The sequence below is a fragment of the Chiloscyllium plagiosum genome, unplaced genomic scaffold, assembly GCF_037043375.1.
Source record: "Chiloscyllium plagiosum isolate Xiang-an unplaced genomic scaffold, Cpla_swu_hap1 HiC_scaffold_32, whole genome shotgun sequence".
Classification (NCBI taxonomy): domain Eukaryota; kingdom Metazoa; phylum Chordata; class Chondrichthyes; order Orectolobiformes; family Hemiscylliidae; genus Chiloscyllium; species Chiloscyllium plagiosum.
The window spans coordinates 50856492-50866636 of NW_028270170.1; the positions used below are offsets into that span (position 1 = coordinate 50856492).

Here is a 10145-nt window from a genome sequence, read left to right on the forward strand (position 1 = left end):
GCAGTTGTGTCATGTTGGATTTGTGACCCAAACCCCTTTACCCTGGACACATTCCAATAACAAATGCCAATCAATTGGAGATCTCACATTAATAATGGATGGAGCATCTATTGGCATTTGCAGAAGGGAATTCTGCACTTTTGTCACCTTCAATGTTTCCCAATTTCCCTACAATCATGATTTGGAGATGCCGGTGTTGGACTGGGGTGTACAAAGTTAAGAATCACACAACACCCGGTTATAGTCCAACAGGTTTAATTGGACACTCACCTGATGAAGGAGCGTCGCTCCGAAAGCTAGTGTGCTTCCAATTAAACCTGTTGGACTATAACTTGGTGTTGTGTGATTCTTAACTCCCTACAATCAGGTCTGGATGATTATGATGTGATTAGACAAGATTTGGGATGCATAGGATGGGGAAGGAAACTGCAGGGGATGGACACACTTGAAATGTGGAGCTTATTCAAGGAACAGCTACTGTGTGTCCTTGATAAGTGTGTACCGGTCAGACAGGGAGGAAGTGGTCAAGTGAGGGAACCGTGGTTTATGAAAGAAGTTGAATCTCTTGTCAAGAGGAAGAAGGCGGCTTATGTTAGGATGAGATGTGAAGGCTCAGTTAGGGCGTTTGAGAGTTACAAGTTAGCCAGGAAAGACCTAAAGAGAGAGCTAACAAGAGCCAGAAGGGGACATGAGAAGTCGATGGCAGATAGGATCAAGGAAAACCTTAAAGCTTTCTGTAGGTATATCAGGAATAAAAGAATGTCTAGAGTAAGGACAGTCGTGGGAAGTTGTGCATGGAGTTCCGAAGAGATAGGAGAGGCGCTAAATGAATATTTTTTGTCAGTTTTCACACAGGGAAAAGACAATGTTGTTGAGGAGAATACAGTACTGAGATACAGGTTACTAGACTAGATGTGATTGAGGTTCATAAGGAGGAGGTGTTAGCAATTCTGAAAAGTGTGAAAATAGAAAAGTCGCCTGGGCCAGATGGGATTTATCCTAGGATTCTCTGGGAAGCTATGGAGGAGATTGCAGATGCTTTGGCTTTGATCTTTATGTCATAATTGTCTACAGGAATAGTGTCAGAAGACTGGAAGATAGCACATGTTGTTCCCTTGTTCAAGAAGGGGAGTAGAGACAACCCTGGGAATTATAGACCAGTGAGCCTTACTTTGGTTGTGGGTTAGTATTGGAAAAGGTTATAAGAGATAGGATTTATAATCATCGAGAAAGGAATAATTTGATTAGGGATCGTCAACATGGTTTTGTGAAGGGTAGGTCGTGCCTCACAAACCTTATTGAGTTCTTCGAAAAGGTGACCAAACAGGTAGATGGGGGTAAAGCAGTTGATGTGGTGTATATGGATTTCAGTAAGGCGTTTGATAAGGTTCCCCACAGTAGCTATTGCAGAAAATATGGAGGCATGGGATTGAGAGTGATTTAGCGGTTTGGATCAGAAATTGGCTAGCTGTAAGAAGACAGAGGGTGGTGGTTGATGGGATATGTTCATCCTCGAGTTCAGTTTGTAGTGGCCAAAAGAGAAAATGCTGGAAAATCTCAGCAGGTCTGGCAGCATCTGTAAGGAGAGGAAAGGGCTGACGTTTCAAGTCTAACTGACCCTTTGTCAAAGCTAAAAAAAGGGAGAAATAGGGAGGTATTTATACTGGGTTGAGAGAAGGTGAGTCATGGTTCCAGAAGCAAAGGTAGCAATAACGAGGTGATAATGACAGTACATAGAGAGATTATAGGGAGATTAGGAGCTGTGAATGACCAAGACTGAAGCCAGTGCTATGTGACAAAATATGTGGGGGATGGGGGGAGGGGTGAAGCAGAGGCAAAATTGAAAACAGGGGAGAAGGGTAGCAAAGGGGGACGAGGAGAGGAAAAAGGTGATGAGAGAGTGGGGAGCGAGAGAAAGAGAGACGATCAAGAAATAACAGGTACAGAACAGTGAAAAAAATATATTTAAAAAAAGGAAATAAAATAAATGAAATAAAATTACGGAGCAGAATGAAAACAGGGGGGTCGAGATGGGATAATCATCTGAAGTTGTTGAATTCAGTGTTGAGACAGGCAGGCTGTAACGGGCCTAGTCGGAAGATGAGATGCTGTCCCTCCAGTTTGCGTTGAGCTTCACTGGAACATTGCAGCAGGCCAAGGACAGACATGTGGGCATGGGAGCAGGATTGGGTGAAGTGGCAAGCCACAGGGAGGTCCGGGACCTGATTGCGTACAGACCGAAGATGCTCAGCAAAGCGATCACCCAGTCGGTGTTTTGTCTCTCCGATACAGAGGAGACCGCATTGGGAGCAACAAATGCAATAGACCAAATGGAAAGAGGTACAAGTGAAACGCTGCTTAATCTGAAATGAGTGTCTGGGGCCTTGGATGGTGAGCATGGAAGAGGTAAAGGGGCAGGTGTTGCACCTTCTGTGATTGCATGGGAAGGTGCCGTGTGTGATGGGAGAGGTGTTCGGTGTGATGGGAAGGTGCCGTGTGTGATGGGAGAGGTGTTCGGTGTGATGGGAAGGTGCCGTGTGTGATGGGAAGGTGCCGTGTGTGATGGGAGAGGTGTTCGGTGTGATGGGAAGGTGCCGTGTGTGATGGGAAGGTGCCGTGTGTGATGGGAGAGGTGTTCGGTGTGATGGGAAGGTGCCGTGTGTGATGGGAAGGTGCCGTGTGTGATGGGAGAGGTGTTCGGTGTGATGGGAAGGTGCCGTGTGTGATGGGAAGGTGCCGTGTGTGATGGGAGAGGTGTTCGGTGTGATGGGAAGGTGCTGTGTGTAATGGGAAAGGTGTTCGGTGTGATGGGAAGGTGCCGTGTGTGATGGGAAGGTGCTGTGTGTGATGGGAGAGGTGTTCGGTGTGATGGGAAGGTGCCGTGTGTGATGGGAAGGTGCCGTGTGTGATGGGAAGGTGCCGTGTGTGATGGGAGAGGTGTTCGGTGTGATGGGAAGATGCCGTGTGTGATGGGAGAGGTGTTCGGTGTGATGGGAAGGTGCCGTGTGTGATGGGAGAGGTGTTCGGTGTGTTGGAGGAGTGGACTAGGTTGTCCCAGAGGGAATGATCCCTGCGGAATGCAGACAGGGGACGGTAGGGAAGATGTGTTTAGTGGTGGTGTTGTGTTGGAGTTGGCAAAAATGGCGGAGGATTATTCTTTGCATGTGAAGGCTGGTGGGGTGAAAGGTGAGAACAAGAGGGACCCTATCCTTGTTCTGGGAGGGGGTGAGGGTCGTGGCGCGGGAGATGGACCGCACGCTGTCGAGAGCCCTGTCAACTACTGTAGGTGGGAAGCCACAGCTCCTCTCCCTGTCATCTCTCTCTGCACTGTCATTATCACCTCGTTATTGCTACCTTTGCTTCTGGAACCATGACTCACCTTCTCTCAGCCTCGTATATAAATACCTCCCTATTTCTCCTCTTTTTTAGCTTTGACAAAGGGTCAGTTAGACTCGAAACGTCAGCTCTTTTCTCTCCTTACAGATGCTGCCAAACCTGCTGAGATTTTCCAGCATTTTCTCTTTTGGTTTCAGATTCCAGCATCCGCAGTAATTGGCTTTTATTCAGTTACGAGTGGGGTACCACAAGGATCTGCTTTGGGGTCACTGTTGTTTGTAATTTTTATAAATGTTGGAAAATGTGGTGCTGGAAAAACACAGCAGGCCAGGCAGCATCCGAGGAGCAGGTGAATCGCGTTTCGGGCATAAGCCCTTCTTCAGGAATTTTTATAAATGACCTGGATGAGGGCGTAGAAGGATGGGTTAGTCAATTTGTGCATGACACTAAGGTCATTAGAGTTGTGGGCAGTGCTGAAGGATGTTGCAGGTTACAGAAGGATAAAGATAAGCTGCAGAGCTGGGCTGATATGCAGCAAATAGAGTGTAATGCACAAAAGTGTGAGGTGAATCACTTTGGAAGGAGTAACAGGAATGCAGAGTACTGGGCTAATGGTAAGATTTTTGGTGGTGTAGATGAGCAGAGAGATCTCACTGTCCTGATACGTAGATCCCTGAAAGTTGCCACCCAGGTTGATAGGTTGTTAAGAAGGCATACAATGTGTTAGCTTTTATTGGTAGAGGGATTGAGTTTCAGAGCCATGTGGTCATGCTGCAGCTGTACAAAACTCTGGTGCGGCTGTACTTGGAGTATTGTGTACAGTTCTGGTCACCGCATTATAGGAAGAATGTGGAAGCTTTGGAAAGGGTTCAGAGGAGATTTATTAGGATGTTGCCGGGTATGGAGGGAAGGTCTTATGAGGAAAGGCTGAGGGACTTGAGGCTGTTTTTGTTAGAGAGAAGAAGGTTTAGAGGAGACTTAATAAAGCCATACAAGGTAATCAGAGGGTTAGATAGGGTTGACAGTGAGAGCCTTTTTCCTCAGATGGTGATGGCTAGCATGAGGGGTGATAAATGTAGGACAGACATCAGATGTAATTTCTTTACTCAGTGTGTAGTTGGGGCATGGAACGCACTGCCTGCAATTGTAGTTGACTCGCCAACTTTAAAGGCATTTAAATGGTCATTGGATAAACATATGGATGAAAATGGAATAGTGTGGGTTAGATGGGCCTCAGATTGGTTTCACAGAGCGGTGCAACATAGAGGGCCGAAGGGCCTGGACTGCACTGTTATGTTCTATGTTCTATGGCTGTGATTTGTGACTATCCACCAACATGATTCCTCTGTCAATGGAAATAGTTTTTCTTTGTCTCCCATGTCTGTTCCCCCTCATATTATGAAAAAAAATGATTCTGGTGCAGTCCAACCAGGACTTGGTACAGATGAAGCAGGACCTCCAACTTCTTGCTTTGAATTGCCAGATATAAAGGCGAGCATCCCATTCAGCTTCTTCTGTGCCTGAACATCCTATTGTGCTGACCTGTAGGGTGTGTATTGCAGGGAGGTGCTGGTGTAGTGGCCTAGTAATCCAGAGACCCAGCTCATCGTTCTGGAAACATGGGATCAAATCGCACCAGGATTTACCGGGACTTCAATTCAATGAACAAATCTGAAACATAAATCTAGTCTCAAATGATGGAGAAAAGTTATCTAGTTTACTGATATCATTTAGGGAAGGACATTTTTCATCCTTACCTGGTCTGGCCTACATGTAACTCCAGACCCACAGAAATAGTGATGGATTCTAAACTGTCCTCTGAGCAAGCCACTTGCTTCAGGGGTAAGTAGGGATGGGCTACAAGCGTTTGCAATGCCCACACCCTCTGAAAGACTCCATGCGAAAAACAATGCCCCCCCCCCACCCCTCCGTCCTCCCTGAGTCCATTTGTTCCTGACTATTTCTGACTTTTCATCATTTCAACAGTGCTCTGTGCTATTTCTCTGAAGTAGACAACGTCCCAGAGAAATTAAATTGTCACAGTTTTGTCCAAAACTCTTAATCCGTAAGTATCTCTTTATTAGGATTCCATTTGCCTAATGCTTCCACTGTTACAATCAATAAAACTTGTGATGTGGCTGTCGATTCTATTATCTAAACCATGAACAAGTAGGAAGTGATTTTGCAGATCGTTGTGGGGCACAACTTGTAGCATTTGCAATTAGAGCACCATTCTTTATCCCTACTCCGTTCTGCAAGATTTCAACTAATTTCTTAACAAGGTAAATAATTTGTCTTAAATTCTATCAGCTTCACCTTCCGATGACAGTTTATTTCTACTGGAGGACTTTATAAGGTGCTTTCTGGATATCCTGCTATTTTCCTCCCATTTGTTTATGGGTTGTGAGACAAGGCCAACATGATGTGCCTCACCTTGAGAGCCTTGAGATGGTAATTATCAGCTTCCTTCCTGAACGGCTGCAGTCCGTGTTGGTGCAGCTACACCCACAGTGCTTCTCAGGAAGGAATTCCAGGACTGTCAATGAATCAATGAATGTGCATTTCCACATTGAAATGATGTGCGACTTGGAGGGGAACGTGCAGGTGATAGTGTTCCCATCTCTCCTTCTATGTGGTAGCAGTCATGGGTTTGGCAGGTGTTGACGAAGGACCCTTGGTGAGTCGCAGCAGTGTATCTTGTAGAAGGTATACACTGTGCAGCCAAGATGGGTCTGTGATGGATGGACTGCAAACAAATGAACTGCTTTGTCCTGAATGGTGTCAAGCTCCTCAAGTGTTCTAGGAGCTGTGGTTCATCCAGGAATATAGAGAACGTTGGGCCAAACCCTTGACTTGTGTGTTATAGATGATGAACCACATTTAGGAGTAAGTTATGTGTCCCAAAGTTCCAAGCCTCTGACTTGGTCTTGTAGCCACAGTATTGATTTGACTGATCCAGTTCCATTTCTGGTCAATGGTACCTCCCAAGTTGTTGACTGTGGGGGGTTTAATGATGGTAACGCCACTGAATGTCAAGGGGAGATGGTTGGATTCTCTCTTCCTGGAGATGTTCATTGCCTGTCACTAGTGTGTGCGATGTGTCAGGCCGAAACGTGGGAGTCATTTGGGGCAGGACGTCATGTAATAGATACCTTGAGGAACATGACAAACTGATGTTGACAACCCCGTGGAGGTTCAGATTGTGGAGGATTTTGCCTGAACCAATCCTTTCCCTTGCAGTGACACCTACTCGAAATTCGCAGCAGCAGGAGTCATGGCGAACGTGTTGGGCCTGGTGTTGGTCGGCTTCGGGTTAACGGTTGGTTATATCGTGACTCGCAGCGAGTGGAAGCGGGCAGCAAGCCCAGAGGAGGAAGCTCTCTCCATGCATTTCAAAACCCTGACTGAGAGGGACAGCCCTGATTCACCACAGGGATCATAAATGGTCAAACCCAGCACCTACAAGTAGCAGCCTGGTCATGCTGTGTGAGTGAGTGAGTGTAAATGACACGTGCTTTCTTGATGTCTCACTGTCTCCTTTTGATCAATAAAACCCATGTTGCTTATTTTCCCTAATAATGCAAAGCTGTCTCAAGTCCCCAGTAAACTCTACTTGGGGGTGTATCAGCAGTTATCACATCCCAGAAAAGTAAGAATTGAAAACTGGATGAATTAAAGGATAACAATTAAGATTTTACCTCAGGGAGCCACAGATACCAGTCTGTTAGGTTGACCTTGTGTGGAATGAGCTTGAGTAAGTTCAGCCCAATTCCCATTGGACCATGGGATGATGGTAACCCCCGATCAGCTGGAAGGCAGGTGAAGGAACCTCGAATCAGTGCCGTCCCGAACAATCCAGACTCTCTGTCCAGATTGATGCTATGGCAAGGGGTAGGATCAGTGTGGCGTGAAGTTTACGCTGCCAAACCTGGCCTACTTCTTGTTGGCACAAGGTTCTCTGACACCATCACCCGTTAACTTCACAAGTGTCAAATTAAATCTTTGTTATTAAATAATAGGTTAGACTATAAAAAGTTTTGAAATAAATCAGTAGGATTTATTATTAGCCCACTTCCATTCTGTGACCGGTTGCCATATATAATACCCCAGTGTTGAGAGAGAATTGGTTATATATAACATGAGGGTAACCATTTCAGAGTGTTCTCATCTCCACACTCCAGGGAATCGAAATCTGTACAAACTGCCTTTTATTGAGTCTAAAATGTACACAATTCGCATCAATTTAGCAGCAAGACATCCTGTACCCACATTCCTGTCTAACTTCCTCTTTGTTACCCAGGACGTCGGTATGCTAGAAATCTTCTTTTATTCTCATCTCCCCTTCCTCCTGAGGATTTATTTCCACTCTTTCTATTCCAAAATGTCAAGACTGTGAAATTCTTCTTCCTCCTCTAATTTCCAGCTTTGAGAGAATGTGACTTCCTGTCCCCGGCCACCATGCCCTTACTGTCTTGTTTTTGGCTCCATGACAAAATGATCTTCTCTCCATGATCACTTGGAAAAGGATCAGTAACTGATGGAATGAAAGCTGACTGTTATTAATTAGCTTTATTTTCCATCCCCAATACCTTGATCTTTTCAGAGAGTTAAAAAGACCCTTTCTCACAAAACAATTCCCTTGATTTATTTCTGGCTTAAACTGGAGATTAAACTTTCATTCCTGGAAATCAGGACAACAACCAAGCAGCTGGTATTTTGAGAACTCTTGGATAATATATTTCTATCCCATCATTGCTGTTGTCCACCTTGCACTAGCCTTCCTCTGGGGTGAGGGGAGGAGATTCGGCCTTGGCTGTAACGGTAAGGGAGAGTGGAACAGCCCAGTATACACCTCCGATCGTCCTGATCTACAGCATGACCAATGGCCAGGGGGAGAATGGAAAATGGGCATGGGCCAGGAAACCGCTCTGCTTGAGTATGACTCTGGAACTTTCTGTAGCTCAAATCTGCCTCTGTTGTTTGGGGGGGGCTTTGTTCATTTTTGCTTGAACACAAATGTTAGTTAGGCTTACAGTAGAAAGAGTTTTACTCTGCGTCTAACTCCATGCTGTGCCTGTACTGAGTGTGTTTGTTAGGGACAGTGTCAAGGGAGCTTAACATCTAGTTAACTTACAGTTTAAGAAAGTAGAGGGAGCTTCACTCCTGTGTCTAACCCTGTGCTGTCTCTATCCTGGGAGTATGTGATGGGGACAGTGTAGAGGGAGCTTCACTCTGTGTCTAACCCTGTGCTGTCTCTATCCTGGGAGTATGTGATGGGGACAGTGTAGAGGGAGCTTCACTCTGTGTCTAACCCTGTGCTGTCCCTGTCCTGATGAATGAATAAGCTGAAAATGTTGTATTGCTAGTGAAAGCACAGGATTTAGTTCATGTCAGAGACAGCAATTGGGATTCAGGCAGTGTCTAGTTAAAGTATTGTTATGGAATAAGTGTAAGGATAATATCGTCCTGCCAGGATATCTGCCAGTAAGTGCAACAATAATCACCTGGGTCCGTTAGCATCTGTGGACAGAACGGAGAAGTGAATGTTTAAAGAACAGATCCACCGTAGGATCTGGTTGCAAAGAGCTCATTCCTGATCCTGAAATTGTCTGTCCTCCCCAGAGAGATGTTCCCTGACCTGCTGGGAAGTTGTTGCATTTCCTGAGTTCTTATTTGGATTGATAGGACAATTCCCGTCTGTGTTTAACACTTCTAGAAAACCCTGGGCTATTTTCATGTGACTGCAGGACCAGGGCTTTGTGAGCAGATAGTGAATGATAATAGCAAGCTTGCTTCCACAGTATGACCTAACCTCTCTGACCAGTGTTCTTCACCAGTGAGGCCACTCACAGATCCCTGTATTGCAGACTGAAGGATACCTCATGAAGTTTGTTCATTATGTTACTGAATGTCACCTATTAGAATTAGGTCAAAGCCAAGATGATATCGACAGTTTACACTGAAACAGAAGGAGATGGAAGAGGGAAATCAGCATCTATTTGTTCACTTGTGAATGATTTCAGTCAGAATGTGTGTCTGTCAGTTAAGTATTTGTTTATTACTTTGCTCTGTATTATATTGTAAGATTTTAAATAAATGTTGCAGCCAAAATTGATTTTGTGTGTGTGCTGTATGGTCCTATCCTGCTGGTTCGGTTGATTCAGATATTCCCGCAGGGTCATTGAATCCCTACACTATGGGAGACAGGCCATTTGGCCCATTGAGTCCATTCCAACCCTCTGAAGAGCATCCCACCCAGGCTTGACCCTCTCACCTATCCCTGCACCGCTCATGGCTAATCTACCAACCTACAGACCATGGGCAACTTCCCACGGCCAATTCACCCGAACCTGCACATCTTTGGATTGTGGGAGGAAACTGGAGGAACTCCAGGCAGACACAGGGAGAGTGTGTAAACATCATACAGAAAGTCACATGAGGCTGGAATTGAACCCAGGTCCCTGGCACTGTGAGGCTGCAGTGCTAACCAGCGAGCCACCATCCCTCTCACTCTGTCCTTCCATTTCTCCGAGTACCCAAAGCTGAAATAGCTGGGGTTACCCATTAGTGTTGCCTTTGGTTAAACCCTAATGGGGCAATCGACAGGCCCAGGCCAATGCTCTGGGGATATCAGTTCAGTTCCCACCTCAGTAGCTGAGAAATTTAAATGCAATAAATCAGTCTGGAATATGAAGCTAGTCTCAGTGAAAATGACAATGAAAACCAACATCAATTGCTGTGAAAAGCTCATTGGTTCATTGATGAAGGACATTCCCATCCTTAACCAGTTGACATTTGACCCTGGGACC

General features: G+C 45.5%; 1 protein-coding gene across 2 annotated transcripts in view; it reads left to right on the forward strand.

Annotated features, from left to right (window-relative positions):
- cyb561 (cytochrome b561) overlaps nucleotides 1–9451 on the forward strand; it is a 31349-nt gene extending 21898 nt beyond the window's left edge. For both annotated transcript variants that reach the window (XM_043694650.2, XM_087977992.1), the window contains exon 6: nucleotides 6577–9451. In XM_043694650.2, coding sequence (XP_043550585.1) covers nucleotides 6577–6778 — 202 coding nt within the window. In that variant the 3' untranslated portion in view covers nucleotides 6779–9451. The remainder of the gene's footprint in view (nucleotides 1–6576) is intronic.
- Nucleotides 9452–10145: the final 694 nt, after the last annotated feature.